The sequence below is a fragment of the Myxocyprinus asiaticus genome, chromosome 39 (assembly GCF_019703515.2).
Source record: "Myxocyprinus asiaticus isolate MX2 ecotype Aquarium Trade chromosome 39, UBuf_Myxa_2, whole genome shotgun sequence".
In the NCBI taxonomy this organism is placed as follows: domain Eukaryota; kingdom Metazoa; phylum Chordata; class Actinopteri; order Cypriniformes; family Catostomidae; genus Myxocyprinus; species Myxocyprinus asiaticus.
The window spans coordinates 24,902,952-24,924,712 of NC_059382.1; the positions used below are offsets into that span (position 1 = coordinate 24,902,952).

Consider the following 21,761-nt stretch of genomic DNA (forward strand, 5'->3'; position numbering starts at 1 on the left):
AAGTTGTATTTGCTTATGTAATTGCATTATGAATGAACATGAACAATGAAAAATTGTATTTTTATGAATTAACATTAACCAAGATTATCAAAATTTCTTCTGCATCTGAAAGAGGGGAAAAAACACTGAGATGAGTGGGGAAAAAGGGAGGGATGAAAAAAAATATATTGTTCATTATTAGTTCATGATGCATAATGCATTAACTAATGTTAACAAATAGAACCTTTATTGTAAACTGTGTTCAAATAAAGTGTTACCAATAATTATATCATAGAAAGCTGAGACTTTCCTTTTTACGTTGTGCATTAAACTCAAAATGCATTACTCTGGTCTAAGTGTCTCAAAATGATGGAGCTGGTCACATATTATCTTAGTATAAAAACTACTGTCTGTAAAGGTCTGTGTGTTAAAGGGCTGCCTGTGTTGTAGAACATTTACACAAGGTTAGCTGCACCACAGAAGTTGATGCATGTCTTGCCACAGATTGGCAGACAGACAGAGAGATGTAATCTTTTCCTATCTAAAGGCCTGGAAGGGTTACACAGACAGACTACATTTCTCACTTTATTTGCTTTAACTGAAGGACAACTTTGCAGATTTAATCTATATACAATCTTTACAAGCTGCATTCAGCACAAATCCCAGGAATTAGTTTTTTCCTACATAATATTTCCAATTTGGTCAGGCATTGTCCTCCTGATAAAGGGTTTCGAGTTCACCGAACACGTTAATCCATTATAGTGTGTTGTGATTGGACAGTGGAATGCATCTGGGCCATGGAAAAGAGAAGTGATTCAGGGTTAAACCACCACTGACTTGTGTGACGCTCTATAAAATGTCTTGCTTTTTATTACAGGAAATGCAGAATCAGCACTTCACCATTATTCTCTTGTGAAAATGAAAATTCTGGCATCATTTTACCCTCATGTTTTTTCAGACCTGTATAATTTTCTATTTTCCATTTAAATTAATATCTTGGCCATCCTTTTCCATATAATGAAAGTGAAAGGGGACTGGGGGTGTCATAAAGTATCCTAGTGAATAACAGCATAATTTTAGTCTGTTCCTTAACATACAACGCATAAGCCAGCAGGACCACCTTTATCTTTTTTCTATTCCTTTGAAAGTAATGATGGCTAGACTATTCAAACTTCATGCAGCCACTGCCGAAACGCCCTGTTATTGCCCTCAACTTAACAGTACCTCTAATCTGTTAGTGGTTTCACTTGAAGTCGAGGTCAGAAACTTTCTGTTGGCATACTTGTCCTTTTTAGGCAGTAGAAACAGCATAGCAATACTTTTACAGGCCCAAGATCTGATTGTGCAGTTTAATTCATTTACTGCTGTGGAATCGCTCACTGGAATGAACAAACCAAGTGTTCTTCAAAACGCATGCTGTTGTTGGACTGCACTCTTGTGGTCAAAAGTGTAACTGTATTTTGTTATAATCTTTCCAAGGTCTTTTCAATTTCCAAGATACTCTCATTTGGAAAGATTACGTAAAGAGTTAAATAGTTGTTTTGTAATAGAGAAGTGAGAGATGGCCCATCTGCCCGAGAAAGCTTGTATTTCCTTGGTGGGAAAAGAAAGTTATTTGTGGATGTCACTAAGGGCACCACTATTACTTATTTCTCATAAATCCTGTGAGGAAGCTGAGGAGAGGTGTGGAGAGGAGAGAGCTGAGCTGATGCGTTTTCTGTTTGAAACCAGAAATTTGGGCTGAGCGTATTGAAGGGTAAGGGTGGAATGAAATGGATAACTCACAATTCAGTTAGATTTACAATATGAATTTTACAATTTGATATAATCTCCATATAACTACACTTAAATGACAAAGTATGACAGAAAATAGTTTTTTAGATTTTATTTTTAGCAAAATGCAAATGATAAATTCTCATCAGAATACAGTTCTCTAATACACAATAATAATGTTCAAAGTTCACATAATTATAGTTTCTTATTTACCTTTCTCATTAAGAAAAGGTCAAAAACATATTAACCTTCAAAAATAGTTGGCTAGATTTAGGCTTATCAGGTGCAACCTGCAATATACGGCAATATAACTGAACAGAACTTGTTTAAAAAATATGACTGGTTGCAATCAAAACTCATCTATAACATGCAAGGGACAGCTGTGCTTCTTTCTATCCCTAGCCTACCTCAGAGACATATTTTTGGTGAGGGGAAATCTAAGAGATAGATAAATATATACACCGATCAGCCACAACATTAAAACCACCTGCCTAATATTGTGTAGGTCCCCCTCGTGCCGCCAAAACAGCCTCAACCCGCATCTCAGAATAGCATTCTCAGAATTACAGAAATACTCAAACAGCCCGTCTGGCACCAACAATCATCTGTGTGATTATCTAATCAGCCAATCATGTGGCAGCAGTGCAGTGCATAAAATCAAGCAGATACAGGTCAGGAGATTCAGTTAATGTTCACATCAACCATCAGAATGAGGAAAAAATGTGATCACATTGATTTGGACCGTGACACGATTGTTGGTGCCAGATGGGCTGGTTTGAGTATTTCTGTAACTGCTGATCTCCTGGGATTTTCACACACAACAGTCTCTAGAATTTACTCAGAATGGTGCCAAAAACAAGAAACATCCAGTGAGCTCCTGCCTTGTTGATGAGAGAGGTCAACTGAGAATTGACAGACTGGTTTGAACTGATAAAGTCTACGATAACTCAGATAACCACTCTGTACAATTGTGGTGAGAAGAATATCATCTCAGAATGCTGTTCTGAGATGTGGGTTGGCCCTGTTTTGGCGGCACGAGTGGGACCTACACAATATTAGGCAGGTGGTTTAATGTTATGGCTGACTGGTGTATGTGTGTGTGTGTATATATATATATATATATATATATATATATATATATATATATATATATATATATACAGTACTGTGCAGAAGTCTTAGGCACATAAGATGTTTCACAAAAGCATTTGTCTTAAGATGGTTATTTATATATTCAGCTTTAGTGTGTCAATAGGAAATATAAATGTTAGACTCCCAAAAATTACTTTTGCAAATAGAAAAGATTAGAATAGAAGAACAGGGAGCCCTGCAACAGATGTCATGGCCCCCACAAAGCCCCCCAATGAACATCGTGTCAGTCTGAGATTACATAAAGAGGCAGAAGCAATTGAGACAGCCTAAATAGATAGAAGAACTGTGGCGAATTCTCCAAGAAGCTTGGGACATCCTATCTGCTAACAACCAAGAAAAACTGTGTCCAGGTGTACCTAGGAGAATTGGTGCTGTTTTAAAGGCAAAGGTGGTCACACCGAATATTGATTTCATTTTTTTTTATGTTTACTGGACTTTGTATGACATTAAGTGATAAATGAAAACTGTTTATGTCATTATTTTTGAAGACATCCTCACTATGTAACATTTTTCACAAGTGCCTAAAACTTTTGTACAGTACTGTATGTAAGGTGTAATACACAGCTAGGTGTGCATTAAATTATTTTAATGCATGACGTGGAGGCGAAGAACCACCCGACGTAAAGCAGGTGGTGGTTTCCTCCGTGAAGTGCATTTAAATCGTTTAACGCACACACACCACTTATACCATGCTCACTTGCTAGCATTGACTAGTTACAGCTGATTTTTACTGCACAGATTTTGACTGGAAGAATAACAATAACAGTTAACTTTATCTACGGGTCATTAGATCTAGAGTTCTGCCCGTTCTAAATCAGACACAGAGATAAAGTATGATAATATTACAGATTTTTTTAAACCAAACACTTTAAAAACTGTGAATTTAAATACTTAATCCATAAATAATAATAGCTACATAATTTAGAAGGGTTGCATTCCTTAGAACATGTCATATTTAATTCCTGTTCTTTGTCATTTTCACAGTAATGAGAAAAAAATCCGGCGTTGCTGACATGACAGTTGTAAAAGTAGCACTTACTGTACATGAGGAGAAAATCATCCAAAACCTTCTAATCCTGCAGACTTTGATCTCTGAAATATCCACATGGTATCCATTAAGGCTGCACGATTGATTGAATTAAGAATGAAATTGCAATAAATTCTTACATACAATTACAAAAAAGCAAAAGGCTGTGTGTTATCAAACAGTCTCCATCCAGAACTTCAGTCAGCGATGTGTGATCGCGGGGCGCCCACTAGCGGTTATCTCTAACAGCACATGTTGAGCAGTGCAGCCATTTTAGATAATGTTTTTCAGATTACAATTTAAATTGTCTTGCTGGACAGCGAAAGACACGTTTGATGGGTCCTGGTTACCTTCTCTCCCCCTCTGTGCAAAACTGCTAAATGTCAAAGCATACTTCGCTTACAAACGCTTTAGGTGAGTAATACAAGGCTGATGAACACTGTTTTTTTTTTTTTCATGTTTCCTGTAGCACTTCATAGTTGATTTAAAGACAGCACTGTATGGCTTCACGTTGTTTTGTGATGTGATGGTTAATCCCAGCTCTGAGACTATATTTGCGTCCGGATGTCGTTTAAACAGAGGCATAAAACTCTCGCAATGTTTCATTACAGAGAACAGCAGAGTAGGCACATTAATATAGAACTGTGATTAAAACTGACTGGAACTACCTGTGCATAAAACAGATTTAATGCACACATTCTATCCAATCAGAATCGAGTATTTGAACAGACCACGTTATAGTATATATATATATATATATATACATATACATATACATATATATATATATATATATATATATATATATATATACATACATATACATATACCTATACTGTATAAGCTTTTAAAAAAAGTAAAAATCTACATTCTATCAACTAGTATTTTAATGAAATTGCATATATTACAATGATATGAGCTGTCACTCTTTGAAATAATATGTATAATTTACAAGTATTTACATTTTCCCATTTATTTGTAACAAGCGCTAAATGGTACTGTCACGTTAAGAATGGCAGCAGTTCAACAAGCGTATCACAGTGTTTCAGTTGAGTGCGACTGTCACAGAATGAGAGGACTCGCACAGTTGTGTGATTAAATTTCATGTTTCTTTATACTTTTTGATCAATAACTGACTGTAAAGATCAGAAGGAATATTAAAAGACATAATTAAATGAAAGTGGAGTGTGTAGACCTTATCTTGACAGACAAACATTATACGGAAGAAACGTTTTTTTGATTCTCAAAATCACTTCTGGGACCTTGTAAGAATGCTGTAAATAGTGTAGAAAAAAACAATAGAGAGATTTTGATGTTTGACGGGTCATTTAAGTTATGATCACATGAACAGAAAACAATGTTACAAATTTCGATATATTGAATTTTGCCTCCATATGGTTCGTCAATTACTTTGGTTCATGATATTTTGAAATTTGATACATTGTCCCATTCATGTTGAAAGGTTCTTCCCATTTATTTAGTTTTAAATATCCCATTGGCTTTTGTAACATCAGCCATGTATCATAATTTGCTACTTGCTAGTCGGTTGCAGGTTGTATTGGGAGCGACATTGGGAGGGACAAGTGGAATTGCGCTGCAGTAGTGGGGTTTCCCTCTTACATCAAACTCTAGGATTCCCCCAATGTACGAGCGCATATACACGAACGTGAGGGACAATCGGTATTTTACATTGGTGTGTATAAATGGGTATAGTTTATAGTTTGTGATTTTTCCCACTGTACTTCCAGAAATGTTGAATTCTTTCCACCATGTTGACTTGTTGTTGGGCTCCATCCTATGACGTTTGATATCCAGTCTTTCCATGCACATGCACACTCGTCAAAAAAAAAAAAACGGTTAGAAAACTGCTTGTGTTAACATAACCACAATAAGCCGCGTTCTCCGGAAGAAACCTTGGTGTGTTAAATCGCTTTCTCTTAATCCCACAAACAAACAGACGTTCTAGTTTACATGACATTTCAGAACACTGCTTTCTGCAAAAACCCTGGAATAAACAGTTTTTTTAGTGCATGTAAACATGGTCTTTATGAGTATTAAAACACTTTGTGAAGTGGTGTATGACAGGACATTTTGCTCATCCTTTTGTGATCATTTCTTTTTCTGCATTGTGCTGAGTAGCCCCACCCACAGAGAAATCTTATTGGTCAAAAATCCCACTCCACGTCACTATATATTTAACATCAAATATGTTCAGATTGTGTCGCACATCATTTATGTTGGACGGACAAACTACTTGCCACCGGAAACATATTTTCCGCATTTCCCACTGTTGGAGTTTAACTTTCAGACAGTGTTTGCATTTCACAGACATACTTACATAAGTTGTTTTTTTCTCTTCACAGGATGATATGAGTGATTCACTGCGGGATTACACCAATCTGCCTGAGGCTGCACCACTTCTCACCATCCTGGACATGTCGGCTCGTGCCAAATACGTTAAAGACGTGGAGGAGATCACACCGGCCGTGGTAGAACAATTTGTCAGTGACTTTCTGGCCGAGAAGCTCAAACCGGAGCCCATTTAATGAGGGGTGAAACAACCCCCACCCTGCTACCCGAACCTCCATCTGACCCTTGACCTCCAAACAGGCTCTCCCTCTCCTCCTGTCAAACTGTTCAAACAGAAGCTTACTTTCTATTGACATTTTGCTTCTTTTAATACGTGCCCCTCCATCATGAAGTGGCCACCTCCTCCTGTGGTGCCTTGCATTTACTACTGCGCAGATGGTAAATTGCAGATTTTCTTTCGCAAATTAAACCCTATGGCTGCAAGTGAACGCAACTTTGTTTTTCTTGCTTCTTATTTGCTTTTACCAAGATTTTTTTAAGAATTTCCTTCTATCCTTGGATATTGTTTCAAGAATCAAGAACAAATATAGCTTGGCAGATGTATTACTTTTCTGGAGGATTATCCACAGACACTGCACATTTTATGTGGCCATATGTTCTGCACGGTTGTGATTCTCTTCCTATGGGTGCTGATAAATATGCATACATTAACAAGATGATGTTAATATCCTTGTATAGAAGGCACTGTTAAATCATTTGTGTAGCTGCCGCTGGTTATTTTTTAAATGCAGTTGTCTAGAGTTGATTTTTAAAAGGACTTTGCCCAACTTCTTGTTGATATTTGATGTTGACTGATAGGTTCCCATCTCAAACATGACATTTATGTGGATTTTCTGTGAAGGTCCCCTGTATTAAAGCAGTCTGATATTTTTGGAATGAACAAAAACAGCATTTATTGCAAACATATTAAATTTAGCCAGTTAGAGCACAAAGTCTATGTTTCTCCTTGGTTGTGTTTTAAATGACATCTTGGCCATTAAAACTCACTGTTAAACATATTTCTGTGTTCTCTTTATACCTATGGCTATGTTGTTAATACCATACCACCATATTACTCCAACTACTGTATATCTGCAGTATACAGTATGCACAGTATACACTGCACAGTGTATACATTTTCTGTTTGCTTAAAATAGGTGTCGTGAGTCCTTTTTTTAATCTAAATCTCCACTTTCACTTTTACATCTGAAAGTTAAAGTGGAGATTTAGAGTAAAAAGGGAATTTTTAAATAGTGAAATATTTTAAATATTGTTCCGTTTCTCACCCACACCTATTATATTGCTTCTGAAGATATGGATTTAACCACTGGATTCATATGGATTACTTTTATTCTGCCTTTGTGATTTTTGGAGCTACAAAAGGTCTGATCACCATTCACTTGCATTGTATGGACCTACAGAGCTGAAATATTCTTCTAAAAATCTTTGTGTTCAGCTGAAGAAAGAAAGACATACACATCTGGGATGGCATGAGGATGAGTGAATGATAAGAGAAATTTCATTTTTGGGTGAACCATCCCTTTAAAACTTTGGTATTGTGAAAACACTCAAGCACCCTCTCCTGGATAAATGAAGTCATGATAAGATTAAATCCAATTGTCAGATTCCCAGGTTTTATGATCCAAAACAGTCAAAAATAAAGGTACACAATATTTAATAACAGAACTGAACAGTATTAGTGAAATTTATGTTTTATACAGTACATTTTTTTATTTTGATCTTCTGCGTACTTGGTCTGACCACTTCAAAAGTTGCCTCCTGCCTTCAAACAGCAGTATACTAGCAGCCATTGCAGAGTTTAAACTTTCCACTCCTGGAGCCATGGGCACAAACAGTCTTTTACCCTCTGTTTTTTCAGCCAGTCGGAGAGCTTCCAGACTAAATCCATGTGTCTCTTCACCAATGATCAGAGCCGTGCTTCTCTGAACCCAGCACTCATGGTAAACCTGAGGCTTCACGCACGGCAGTGAAAGTTCATCATCTGACTCCTCTTCAGAGTCACTTTCAATGTATTCATCCGAAGTGCCAATTTCTGTTTTTCCAGGAACTGCCTCTGATGCGGTACCTTTTGTAAAATGACTACAGTTATCTGCTACATGGATGATCACGTCCTTCGGTAAATGCTTGGAAATGTCATCCCAGTCCAAATTAGGGAAGACGGGTAGACGGAAATGAGCTCCCATTGCTGAACGTAGAACCTTTGGCTCCCAGGCATCCACGCAACCTGAAGAAACATTGCTGTTATATCAGCCCCTTTTCCTCAATTATTTCTGCTTCATTTAAAGGGGAGGTGTTCACTTTTTCCAGTTTTACAAATTACTTCTATCCAAGTTTAAAGGAATATTTCAGGTTCAATACAAATTAAGCTCAATCGACAGCATTTCTGGTAATGTTTATTAACACAAAAAATGTATTTGGACTCATCCCTCCTTTAAAAAAAAAAAAAAAAAGCACAAATCTGGGTTATAGTGAGACACTTACGGTACAATAGAAGTTAATGGGGCCAATGCGAAAACGTTAAAATACTCACTGTTTTATAAGTATAGTGATGAAACGTAAACAATATGTGTGTAAACATGATTTTAGTGTGATAAAATTGCTTACTAACCCTTTCTGTGTAAAGTTATATCCAATTTTACAACTTTGTTGCCATGGTGATGTTACTCTAAACCGACCGTAAAACAATGATATAAACAGCTTTACAGCTCAAAAAATACACAAACTTTAACATAAGAATTAATGCAAGTGATTTTATAAAATTATAAACTTCATATTTCTGCTTTTAAACCTTTCAAAAATCGGCCCCATTCACTTCCGTTGTAAGTGCCTCACTGCTTTTTTAAAAGTTGAAATGATTTTTTGTGGTAATCAACATTATGCCACAAATGCTGTGTGTTCGGGAAATCTATTTGAAAACAGTCATTATTTTTGCAATTCCATTTTGTGCTGCTAGTGGTACAGAAGTTACACACTTCATTTTTAAAGTTTATTTCATACCTTTGGTGAGGAGAACACGATCACATCCTGCAGCTGCTGCACAGCGTAAAATAGTCCCAAGATTACCAGCGTCCCTCACATTGTCACAAATCAGGAACAATGGGACCGACTGAAGACATGTCGCCTTTGGAAATGCCAGACGGGAGGCATCAGGTTTTGAGAAAATAGCTGCAAGTTGAAAGAAATATGTCATTTTAGCTTACAACCAATTATGGATGAATATCACAAAACCAGTCAAGAAAATATCCTAGTATTATTTAACCCCAAAACAGTTATAAAAAAAAAAAAAAAAAATAAAACTTAAATAAATAATATATATATATATAATGAAATTATGTGTTTCATAAAGAAAATGAAGCCTACATTAAAGGACCATTCTGATTTTTATATACAGTATATACTAATATTGTGTAGGTCCCCCTCGTGCCGCCAAAACAGCACCAACCCCTATTCTTCTCACTGCAATTATACAGAGCGTTTATCTGAGTTACCATAGACTTATGTCAGTTTGAACCAGTCTGGCCATGCTCTGTTGACCTCTCTCATCAACAAGTCATTTCCGTCCGCAGAACTGCCGCTCACTGGATGTTTTTTTGTTTTTGGCACCATTCAGAGTAAATTCTAGATACTGTTATGCGTGAAAATCCCAGGAGATCAGCAGTTACAGAAATACTCAAACCAGCCCATCTGGCACCAACAATCATCCATGCGATTATCTAATCAGCCAATCATATGGCTGCAGTGCATAAAATCATGCAGATACGGGTCAGGAGCTTCAGTTAATGTTCACATCAACCATCAGAATGGGGAAAAAATGTGATCTCAGTGATTTGGACCGTGGCATGATTGTTGGTGCCAGATGGGCTGGTTTGAGTATTACTTTAACTGCTGATCTCCTGAGATTTTCACACACAACAGTCTCTAGAATTTACTCCAAATGGTGCCAAAAACAAAAAACATCCAGTGAGCATCAGTTCTGTGGACGGAAATGCCTTGTTGATGAGAGAAGTCAACAGAGAATGACCAGACTGGTTGGAGCTGACAGAAAGGCTACAGTAACTCAGATAATCACTCTGTACAATTGTAGTGAGCAGAATAGCATCTCAGAATGCACAACATATCAAACCTTGAGGCGGATGGGCTACAACAGCAGAAGACGAAGTTGGGTTCCACTTCTATCAGCCAAGAGCAGAAAACTGAGGCTGCAGTGGGTCTACCATTTGTGTACCTCAACAGAAATCCAGATTTGTCAGACCAAGCGACGTTTTTCCAATTGTCTGCTGTCTAGTTTTGGTGAGCTGTGCCCACTGCAGCCTCAGTTTCCAGTTCTAAGCTGACAGTAGTGGTACCCGGAGGGGTCTTCTGCTGCTGTAGCCCATCCGCCTCAATGTTCGATGTGTTGTACATTCAGAAATGCTTTTCTGCATAGAACTGTTGTAACGTGTGTTTATTTGGGTTACTGTCACCATCCTGTCAGTTTGGACCATTCTAGCCTTTCTCCTCTGACCTCTGTCATTAACAAGCCGTTTTCGTCCACAGAACTGCCGCTCACTGGATGTTTCTTGTTTTTGGCACCATTCCCTTTACACTCTAGAGACTGTTGTGTGTGAAAATCCCAGGAGATCAGCAGTTACAGAAATACTCAAACCAGCCCGTCTGGCACCAACAATCATGCAACGGTCTAAATCATTGAGATCAAACTTTTTTCCCCATTCTGATGGTTGTGCACATTAACTGAAGCTCCTGATCCGTATCTGCATGATTTTATACATTACACTGCTGCCACATGATTGGCTGATTAGATAATTGCATGAATATGTAGATGTACAAGCGTACCTAATAAAGCGGCCAGTGAGTGTGTGTATATATATGAGGATTTTTTTTTCCAAGACACTTGAGCACATTTAACTCCTCAATTTTCATTACCCTAATGTATCCAGACATTTTTCTATAACTACACCATTCCCAAATATAATTTCTTATTTTTTCCTTTTGATTTTGAAGTAAAATAGGACCAGGACAATTCACTGACAGGTTTCGTGAGAATCACCCTTATAAGTTATCTAAAACTGTGTGTACTGAACTTTGGGGTACTATAAGAAATTCTGCAGCTGACCTATAATGCCTTGTGGTGTGACCAGATCGGACCAGGTCTTCATGCCTTCAGATTTGACCTTGATGAGCTTGGCCTGCTGCAGTTTATCTAGAGGAAGCTCCTGCAGCCGCTCCACAGCACTGAAGAACAGCATCTGAGGAGACGCACCAGCAGCAAGAGCATCACTGATCAGACGCCTGCCCTCCAGCAGCACCTTACCCTCCTGGTCACGAAGTACTCTGGAGCGGGCCACACTGGCCACCTTCCTGAAGGGAGAATGACAGATGCTTGATCTGTAAATATAGGTTTTCAAACTTTCTGATGCCTAGGACCAGCAAAAATTATGATCCTCTTACGAGGGACCCTCTTCCCAAAATATCAAATTAGCAATATATTTTCACGAATAAACACCCGATACAATACAAATACAAACTATTCTTGAAAGTTTGTATGCTGCAAAGAAGGAGAATACAATTTTTTTATGATCCTAATTACAAATTAGTTTTCATTTCTTACTGTTTAAAACTATGACTGTCAATTGAATAAAACAATCATGAATAATCATGAATGAAACAGTAATTATGTCAAATTCAGTAAATGATAACTTTTTTTCTTTTTTACACTTTGAAATTTTCCACGGACCACCTAGCACTCCCTTATGGGCCCCCTGGGGGTCCCGGGATCTATGATCGCTACCCACTCATTATTATGTAATCTAAAAAATGTTAGGACAGTGACTGAAATTTGGAGGGCCAATTGATTTAAGTAAGTAATCGTGATTCATTTTGTGATTCCTGAAGTTTCAAGAACTGTATAAATGGAGTTGCGGAATTCACTAATGTGATTTCACGTTGTAAATCACTGATTCTTGAGATAAGGGACAAAACATGTTTAAAATCTGAGTTTTTATTTTTTTAATACTAAATTAATTTGAAATGGATATATTTGTAGACAAAGGTCTCAGCTAACGAACGATATAAGGGAACAGGTTTATATAAAAACGCTTTTTTTTTTTTTTCTGAAAATGGACATTTATTCACTTCATAACTTGCATCTTACTGTCATTTGTGTCAACTGTCAGACACACCAAAAAGCGTGCTATTTTAATTTGATTCATCCAACAAGTGTAAAGTCTTTAATGATCTAATAATATTGTTCAGTAAATGAGTTAAGTGATAAAATACATTCAATATTTTATTTTATTTTCTGTTTTAATACTATTCTGAAAATTCTGACGGAGTTGACAAAATGTAATATTTTTCCATCTTAACCATGTGTTGTACACTGGAGCCATTTCCCCTCCCCCAGTTGAAGATGCCTCTATAAACTAAAATGCCAAAATTGATCCCACAATTAAGAAATTATAATAATGGGAATGATGGAGTTGACAAGTTGAAGCTGTCATAAAAAATATGAAAAATATCAAACATACCAGACCACGTGTCCTACTGTTGCATCCACCATGAGCAGGAAGTGGGAAAGGGGTACTCGGAGTTAAAGCTGATCAGGGCATTTTCTGATTTATTCAGGAGTTGACGCAAAGTGAGGACACAACTTTGATAGGCAGTTTTTTATGGAAAATATCATTTAAAGTTTTCTTAATGTATTGTTTGATATCTTACAGATCCCTACCTTTCATTTGATATTTATATTTATGAATTTGTTGCATTTTTAAACACTTTGTTTAATAGATTAACATTGTGACCTCTTGCTGAGGACAGGTTACGGTACGCTTCCAAGTATAGAGCATGCATTTAAAAAAATTCTAATTAAATTATTTTAAAATATAAGTAAAAAGTATACACATTTCCTTTAGATTGAACTTTTCCAATATTTTTATTGTTATGAATTTCTTGATTTTTAAAATAAAGATGACTTTTGTATGTAAGACATGTTTTGTCCCTTATCTCAAGAATTAGTGACATGTTGATTTTTAGCGGGTGTTAGCCTATTAATTGTATTAATTATAAATATTTTAAAATAAAGTCATCTTGAGGTCTCCTTGAGAACCACTGATCTAGGACATTTTTTAAATTATAAATTAATAATACTTCAATAATTACTTTGCTGGAATGCACGATGCAGACGTAATTTTATTTTATTTATTTAACAAAATAGCAGATAACAGAACAACAAAATATATTTTATTGTATTATTTTGCAATACCAATTTTCTTACATTTACTTAATACTCAGAATGAACTTACGCGAGCCTCTTATCCTCTGCAGAAGCCTTTTCGAAACGCAGACCACCAAGTTTGTCCTTGGTGTATAGAGACTCGTCTACAGATTTAGAGACCTGAGCGCTCAACTTCTTGTAGCCAGCTCTCTCGTTGATTTTTTCTTTGGGGAATTTCCCATGGCCACTCTTTTCAGCGTCTTTGCCTCTCTGTGTGAAGAGCTTTTGCTCGACTTTATCGGCTGCTCCATTTGATATAATTCGTGTTTCCCGTTCACCGTCAGGATATAAAACCGCCACAGGTCTCCGACGGAGAGCTCGGACATATCTCCTCGAATCCACCAAGGTTTGATTATGTCCTCTCAATAACAAACTACGTTCCCTTAAAATAACAAACCCACGACTCACGTTGTACATGAGCGCTGCCATGTTTGTTGACGTCATCGGAAGGGGACTGTACCAAAAAGAAGGGGGGAATTCATACTAAGAAATGTGTTATACGTTTTAAAGTAGTATAGTTCAATTAAAGCTACAATATTCTTCACATATGTTGAAAATAAAAGTGCCCATGTAAATACAAATACTGTGCCAATAAAAATGAAAATAATTATTTTGGTTGGGTGTGCTAGAGATAGCAGAGCAGTCGATCGCAAGGTGTTTGAATCAATACAGAGCTTATGATCATCAATAGTTTTAGAGAGACTTCAGACAAAGTGATGGCCCTAAGAAGAGCTTTACATTTTGTTTTTAAAGTCGGAGACAGGACCAAAACAGCCATCTTTTACAGAGATGTCTTAGGAATGAAGGTAGGAAAGTTGTCTCCCGAGATTACTACAAAAATACTGTCCTGTCATGCAAACGCAAAGTGGACTTTGCCTCCTAATATTGTTGATCATGCAAAATCCAGGCATATTTTCACCCCATTCAAGCAATGTCTCAAAATCCAAACATATTAATAATTACTACTACTAATAATAACTCTAATATACAGATTCTGCGTCATGAAGAATTTGAGGAGGGTTGTAAGGCAACATGTAATGGGTTAGTCATGTTTTCATAGCTAATGTATATAACAGCATAACTAACCACCTCTGCAAGTCTAGGACAAATAAGAAATATTGCTGTGTTCTTCTGTTTTAAGTCCATATGATGGCAAATGGAGTAAAACTATGGTGGGCTTTGGACCAGAAGACGACCACTTTGTTGCAGAGTGGACCTATAATTATGGAGTGGGTGAATACCGACTTGGCAATGATTTTTTGGTAAATTCTTTTGATATATATTTTTTTACATTTACACAAACATTGGGGTCCAAGATAAGAGTTCCTTGATTCAATTGAAGCACACGAGATCTGTGGAACATTCTCAAAGCATGTTGGAATAATATGGATCTTCAGGTTTTGCACAAATTTATGGAGTCCATGCCAGCTCGAATGTATGCTGTTATTAACACTAGAACACATACAGTTGTGCTCAAAAGTTTACATACCCTGGCAGAAATTTAGAAATTTTGGCATTGATTTTGAAAATATGACTGATAATGCAGACACACAAGGTGACACACACAAGTTTAAATGGCAGTTAAAGGTTAATTTCCCACACCTGTGGCTTTTTAAATTGCAATTATTGCCTGTGTATAAATAGTCAATGAGTTTGTTAGCTCTCATGTGGATGCACTGAGCAGGCTAGATACTGAGCCATGGGGAACAGAAAAGAACTGTCAAAAGACCTGCATAATAAGGTAATAGATCTTTATAAAGATGGAAAAGGATATAAAAAGATATCCAAAGCCTTGAAAATGCCAGTCAGTACTGTTCAATCACTGATTAAGAAGTGGAAAATTCGGGATCTCTTGATACCAAGCCAAGGTCAGGTAGACCAAGAAAGATTTCAGCCACAACTGCCAGAAGAATTGTTTGGGATACAAAGAAAAACCCACAGGTAAACTCAGGAGAAATACAGGCTGATCTGGAAAAAGACGGTGTGGTTGTTTCAAGGAGCACAATACGATGATACTTGAACAAAAATGAGCTGCATGGTCGAGTTGCTAGAAAGAAGCCTTTACTGTGCCAATGCCACAAAATGCCCGGTTACAGTATGCCCGACAACACCTTGACACACCTCACAGCTTCTGGCACACTGTAATTTGGAGTGATGAGACCAAAATAGAGCTTAATGTTCACAACCATAAGCGCTATGTTTGGAGAGGGGTCAACAAGGCCTTTACTGAAAAGAATACCATCCCCACTGTGAAGCATGGTGGGTGCTCACTGATGTTTTGGGGGTGTGTGAGCTCTAAAGGCATGGGGAATCTTGTGAAAATTTATGGCAAGATGAATGCAGCATGTTATCATAAAATACTGGCAGACAATTTGCATTCTTCTGCACGAAAGCTGCGGATGGGACGCTTGTGGACTTTCCAGCACGACAATGACCCAAAGCACAAGGCCAAGTTGACCCTCCAGTGGTTACAGCAGAAAAAGATGAAGGTTCTGGAGTGGTCATCACAGTCTCCTGACCTTAATATCATCAAGCCACTCTGGAGAGATCTCAAACGTGCGGTACATGCAAGACGAACAAAGACTTTGCATGACCTGGTGGCATTTTGCCAAGACAAATGGGCAGCTATACCACCTGCAAGAATTCTACAAGGGTATGCAAACTTTTGAGCACAACTGTATGTGGGTCAAAATGACCCAGCATCTAGTTTTTAGGGCATAATTTTTACATGAAGTGATCTTCTGATCTGTCACTGCAGGTATTCCTCAGTGTCTTCTGTTATGTGAATTTTTTTTATTAGTTGAATTTTTACAAATTAAATGTCTGTGTGGTTATAGTTGTTGAGACATTTCATATTTTACCACCAAACATGGAAATTGCCAATATTTATACAGTTATACAGGCTTTTTTTACACTGTCACCTAAAAATCCTACTCCATTTTCAATGTGTCTGAATCTCTTCAGAAATGAATAATATACACTGGCGGCCAAAAGTTTGGAATAATGTACAGATTTTGCTCTCATGGAAAGAAATTGGTACTTTTATTCACCAAAGTGGCATTCAACTGATCACAATGTATAGTCAGGATATTAATAACGTGAAAAATTACTATTACAATTTGACAAAAATGACTTTTTTCAAATAGTGATGGTGCTGTTTTTTACATCAGTAATGTCCTGACTATTCTTTGCGATCAGTTGAATGCCACTTTGGTGAATTAAAGTACCAATTTCCTTCCGAAACAGCAAAATCTGTACATTATTCCAAACTTTTGGCCGCCAGTGTAACTATTTAAAATGTTTAATTACTAATAAAATGATCATTGTGTTCATTTTCCTGAAAAAATGTAGTTTTATAAATATTTAAAATCTAGATTTCACCTGGGTCTTTTTTGACCCGCATATGCATTTAAGGAGGGTGAAGTTACAGAAGTTCTAGGGTTAAAGCAAAACAGGGACTTACCAAGTAGAATGTCTGTATTTTTTATTAAATTGGAAAAATGCAAAATAGAAGCATTTTCACTAGTGGTCTCAGACATTTGGACCTCACTGCTATATTTTGTGTTAAATAGGAAAAGCTACTTCTGATTTAAACAAAGCTCTGCATACCTCTATCCATGCTCTTCAATGTTAGGGCTTCACTCTCCAGTCTAGTCAGGCTGTGAGTAATGCAAAGAGGTTAGGATGGCCTCTTACACAAGTTGAAGATTCTCTTTACATGACCGAAGCCCCGGGAGGATACCGTTTCTACCTAATAGACAAGGAACAGCCAAACTGTGGTGAGTATTTCTGGGCACTTGCATGAAATTTGTGTTTTAATAATCTGTAATGAAATGTTATTATGAGTATGGATATGTTTTTTTTTTTTTTTTTTTACTGATTGTTTCCTTTCCTGGCAAAGATCCTGTCCAGAAAGTCTCTTTGGCGGTGTCTGATTTGCAGCGTTCTATTCATTATTGGTCTTCCCTGCTGGGAATGAAAGTGATTGAGAAAAATGAGGACAAAAAGATTGCCTTGATGGGATTCTCAGATAATCAGGTTTTGCTGAAAAAGATCCATTTATTATATTTTTGGCAATAATTAAACTATGAGGACATGCCACTCAACTAGACCTCATAAATTCTTATTGCACTGGGCATTTAATGGCTCAGTTTTGATTATCCTCTTTTTTAAGCTAATATTAGTCCTTCTGAATAAGAAAATGACTTTTATACAATTTTTAATACAAATGTGATTTTGCACGCTACTATAAACACCATACTATAGATATAAACATAGTATTTATAACGTCATGTAAATATTAACATAATTTAAATATTCTTTTGTAGTGTAAGCTGGAGCTACAGGACATTGGAAAAACTGTGGATCATGGAACTGCTTTTGGAAGGATCGCTTTCGCTTGCCCTCGTGATCAGGTATCAGTATAGCCTTTGAGTTTTCTGTTCTAATGGAGTGCCAGTTGGACAGTTGTCTTCCTTAGGCAACATTCTCACCAGATTTTATAGAAATGTCTTTGATTTCGGCAGTTACCAGACATTGAGGGCCTAATGAAAAAGGAAAACCACAAAATCCTCACCCCTCTTGTGAGTTTAGACACACCTGGAAAAGCCACAGTGGACGTTGTCATTCTTGCAGACCCTGTAAGTCTTTATGGTCTAGTGTTACTTGGACTGAATGCTGAGTCTTTGCCAAAATGTAGGCCTGGCTGACTCTGATCTCCGTATAATGTAGGATGGTCATGAGATCTGCTTTGTGGGTGATGAGGCATTTAGACAGCTTTCCGCCATTGACCCTAAGGGAAATGAATTACTGGATAAGGTAATCATTCTCTCCACATTACACAGTAAACAGTAGTGCTCCACTTTCATACCACATTCAGCTGTTTTCTGGTTTCTTTCACAGGCTATGGCTGCAGATAAGAGTGCCGAATGGTTTGCCAAACACAACAAGCAAAAGGCTTCAGTATAAAACAACTGACATCGTTAAGACTGCTTGAAAAGAGCCGGAATGTGCAGTCAATCAAATGTAGTCATTTTTTGTCATTATACATTTCAGTGGTTTACTAAGGATAATCAGAATTCATTTTCTTCTATGAAAATAACTGTATACACATGAATTTTATTAAGCATCTACTTACAATATGAAAAACTGCTTTTGGGCCTGCTAAAAATATGTATATCAAGGATTTGTATCATTTCTGCTATCATTTTTCTCTCTAAATGAAGTTCAGTGGGAATTATTAACAGGAAACCATAAGCATAATCAGAAAGTGCAGTGTAGTATATAGTCACACAAGCATTGGCAATTGAAATAAATGTATCACACCTTTGATGGGGTGCCTGGTGCAATACAAGTTTATGTAGTATTCCATTAACCTTTAAATGCCAAATATTATTACATACTGTACAGCAGGTCTTTATCAACCTGGAACATCACAAATGGATCTACAATATGCCCAGATAGTGTCAAATATTCAAAACATTTTCAAGATAATTAGAAAATGACAGAATGTAGGGGTGACAGCATATGGATACTGAAGAATAAAAACTCAGAGTCAGGTTTTGCAATAATGAAATGAGAGAGAGAGTTTACTGATTGTTGTCTGTGGGTTCAATAGGCATCACAAGTCAATGAGAAAAACAGAAAGTCGAAGTGAAGTTTTACAAACTTTCCAAAGCAATTATAGTCATATGCAAATTACATTAAAGGTGTCATCATACCACAATTTCTAGCATTCTGATAGGTCAGTTACTTCAAACATTTTAACATTACAAATATGGACTGTTTCCATCTTCATACAAACAATAATTGTTAGCCACAACATGAATCGAGTTCCCCTCCTTGGCTGAAACAAACTTATGGTCAGATATCAGAGGTTAGCTATCAGTTATGGCTACTCCTTATTTCTTTACGTCAAAGGGGAAGTAATCCTTGGAAGTTGTTTTTGACTATGGCAAAGTCACATTTGAGAGGGCACAATAACCATAAATAATTCAGAGACATGAGTTATTTAGACAAGCAATGTGTTGGTGTTATCTTCTCAGGAATAGAGGCCTTCTCCCCAACCTTGATGGAATGCCGGGCCTCACCATCTGTGAAACATTAGGACAGAGCACAGAGAGGAACAAAAGGGCACAAGAGAGCCTTTGCCTACTATTATAGTAAAGTCGGGAAGTAAATTTATGTTTCAATTCATTGATGACATGAGGTAGATCATGAGGTAGATGTTTTGTCCAGTCATGGTTACTTTTACGAACCATAAAACAAAGATAATAATGAAAAATACTACTTGTGGTTAATCAATCCTCAATATAATCAAATGGTTAAATGGGTTATATGATTCATTATGTAATAAAAATAGAAATAGAACAAACGCAATACAACATAAAAAAGCCGGAAGCCAGGCTAAATGAGTAATCACTGTTACTGCACTCCTGGCATGGGCCAGACCCTCAGTCACCCCTCAGATTACATACATATTACTTTACCTTTTAGGAAAAGAGAAAATGTTAAAAATATATTCTCTGAAAAACCTAAATATCTTATGCAGTGTTGTTTCTAAAACAAGATCAATCTAACTGATCTTGTTTTAAGGATTTTTAGATATTTTTACAGGAAAACAATACAAAAATGACTATCAAGAATATGATTTTTGCCCTAATATCAAAGGTCTTTCTAGAAAAAAAGAAATTATGATCCAACGTGAATTTTCTTGATAACAAATATGATCGTGTCTGGTAACGTGCATGTAAAATGGCTAGAAATAGCATATTAGCTTAGCGTAAAGCTGACAATTTACCCAAGGTTTATTTCTATTTCTTCTTCTCCAAACTTACTTCAAACGTACTTCTCTGTCTGCTCGTATGAATGTAACACATCATAAGAAAGTGTTTCACCGCTGTTCAAATGCACTTTGGATCACATCATTTATATGTATAATGTTTTCCGTCTGAAAGGACTAAATATTAAATGAAACAAATAACAATAAAATGCAAAGTAATCTCTTCAGTAATCAAAATACTTTTTGAATGTAACTGTATTCTAATTACCAATGATTTAAATTGTAACTGTAGTGGAATACAGTTACTTATATTTAGTATTTAAATACGTATTCCCGTTACATGTATTCCACTACTCCCCAACCCTGCCCATCTGACTACTGTCATTTGTCATTTTCTTTCGGAAGACCCTATATTATTATTGTTTTGATCAAGACCAATAAAACGTTCCCATTTAGGTTCATAAAAACGAGCGACATAAACTACTTTTTATTTTGCGCACGGCGGCTCAGGATCATAAGACTTTTATTATGAAAAAAGTTGAAGCGTTAATAATTCTGTCTTCACGCTTGAAACAGAAGTAGTACAACCATCATGGGGCGTTTCCCAAACGGCATTTTGCGCCATTTGAAAGGCACTTCGGGAAGGGGACGCCACTTGAAGAGTCGTTCCAATTAAAAGTAAGAAAGATTATTTTTTCATAAAGTGCCCTTTTACGAGACGTTTAGTGAAGGGTACGTTCAAACTGTAATGGCATGCTCTCTTTGGAGAGTTCACATTAAGAGCTTTGTCCTTTGTAGTGAGTAGGGGATAGGGATGATCACTTTCGATTGGATTACGCCCCTATGAGTACACTAGACCTTTTTTCACACGCCGGGTTTTGGAACGCGGAAGTAAACGACTGCAGGGTAAACTTCGATAGCGGTGAATGGGAGATCACAGCAAATATTATTTTCCACTTACCCATTTAAGCCAAGAGCAAAAGAAAAAAATCCATTGTTACATTTTAATAACTTTACAGAAGAGGAAAAAAATAGAGAGCAGTGGATTAAGACAGTAAAATGGGAGAAGATGCCACATTTACTGTCACTCTCTCAACAGCTGTAATAGAAACACCCTCGCAGCTGTGGCAATAATTCATTTTTTAAAACTAATTCTAGGGTAATATAACACAAAGCATAATGTTATAAATTTACACTCAATATTTAAAAAAATATATAAAATTTAAAAAAATTAAAAAAAAGTGCGAGATTTACGCTGATAAATAAGTCGGAAACGCGTCATCACCCGTCATGTGAAAAAGGTATATTAGAAAGCTCATTCATTAGTTAAATCTGAAGGAAATATAAAAACACATTGCCTTATATCATGAGTTTATAATGTTTTACGTTTTAGGAGGCAGGCAAATGTC

General features: G+C 36.7%; 4 protein-coding genes across 11 annotated transcripts in view; 3 read left to right on the forward strand and 1 right to left on the reverse strand.

Annotated features, from left to right (window-relative positions):
* LOC127430307 (nucleoredoxin-like) overlaps positions 1–7,932 on the forward strand; it is a 100,596-nt gene extending 92,664 nt beyond the window's left edge. For 2 of the 3 annotated variants that reach the window (XM_051680029.1, XM_051680031.1), the window contains exon 8: positions 6,295–7,926. In XM_051680029.1, the coding sequence (XP_051535989.1) occupies positions 6,295–6,477 (183 nt within the window). In that variant the 3' untranslated portion in view covers positions 6,478–7,926. Of the gene's footprint in view, positions 1–6,294 lie in introns of all 3 variants that reach the window. The other variant, XM_051680028.1, reaches the window with a different exon arrangement.
* Positions 7,933–8,005: 73 nt separating this feature from the next.
* On the reverse strand, positions 8,006–14,005 carry LOC127430306 (rRNA methyltransferase 3A, mitochondrial-like). The gene is made up of 4 exons (XM_051680027.1): positions 13,600–14,005; positions 11,415–11,659; positions 9,299–9,466; positions 8,006–8,525 (listed from the first exon to the last, which is right to left on the reverse strand). Exons 1-4 carry the CDS (start codon positions 13,998–14,000, stop codon positions 8,011–8,013), a joined length of 1,329 nt encoding a protein of 442 aa, XP_051535987.1. The 5' UTR covers positions 14,001–14,005; the 3' UTR covers positions 8,006–8,010.
* A 198-nt stretch (positions 14,006–14,203) lies between these two features.
* Positions 14,204–18,924, forward strand: LOC127430311 (glyoxalase domain-containing protein 4-like). Its single transcript, XM_051680035.1, has 9 exons — positions 14,204–14,377; positions 14,563–14,612; positions 14,713–14,833; positions 17,206–17,350; positions 17,473–17,609; positions 17,900–17,986; positions 18,098–18,211; positions 18,303–18,389; positions 18,474–18,924. The coding sequence occupies exons 1-9, from the start codon at positions 14,249–14,251 to the stop codon at positions 18,537–18,539; spliced, it is 936 nt and encodes a 311-aa protein (XP_051535995.1). The 5' UTR covers positions 14,204–14,248; the 3' UTR covers positions 18,540–18,924.
* Positions 18,925–20,971: 2,047 nt separating this feature from the next.
* The window catches only part of LOC127430299 (protein KIAA0100-like), a 40,819-nt gene continuing 40,029 nt past the window's right edge, over positions 20,972–21,761 (forward strand). For 4 of the 6 annotated variants that reach the window (XM_051680006.1, XM_051680011.1, XM_051680010.1 and 1 more), the window contains exon 1: positions 20,972–21,030. The gene's annotated coding sequence lies outside the window, so the exon portion shown is untranslated. Of the gene's footprint in view, positions 21,031–21,251; positions 21,654–21,761 lie in introns of those variants that run through there. The other 2 variants (XM_051680008.1, XM_051680007.1) reach the window with 2 other exon arrangements.

What these genes read in the sequence shown, in the direction of transcription:
- LOC127430306 (XM_051680027.1), bottom strand. Translation starts at nt 14,000, where the DNA reads ATGGCAGCGCTCATGTACAACGTGAGTCGTGGGTTTGTTATTTTAAGG. An exon ending in CACACCACAAGGCATTATAG is followed by an intron (nt 9,467 to 11,414) that starts GTCAGCTGCAGA and finishes TTCAACTTGCAG; the next exon opens with CTATTTTCTCAAAACCTGAT. An exon ending in TCGTGTTCTCCTCACCAAAG is followed by an intron (nt 8,526 to 9,298) that starts GTATGAAATAAA and finishes ATGTTTCTTCAG; the next exon opens with GTTGCGTGGATGCCTGGGAG.
- LOC127430311 (XM_051680035.1), top strand. Translation starts at nt 14,249, where the DNA reads ATGATCATCAATAGTTTTAGAGAGACTTCAGACAAAGTGATGGCCCTA. An exon ending in GAGATGTCTTAGGAATGAAG is followed by an intron (nt 14,378 to 14,562) that starts GTAGGAAAGTTG and finishes TCTAATATACAG; the next exon opens with ATTCTGCGTCATGAAGAATT. An exon ending in GAAATGAATTACTGGATAAG is followed by an intron (nt 18,390 to 18,473) that starts GTAATCATTCTC and finishes TTTCTTTCACAG; the next exon opens with GCTATGGCTGCAGATAAGAG.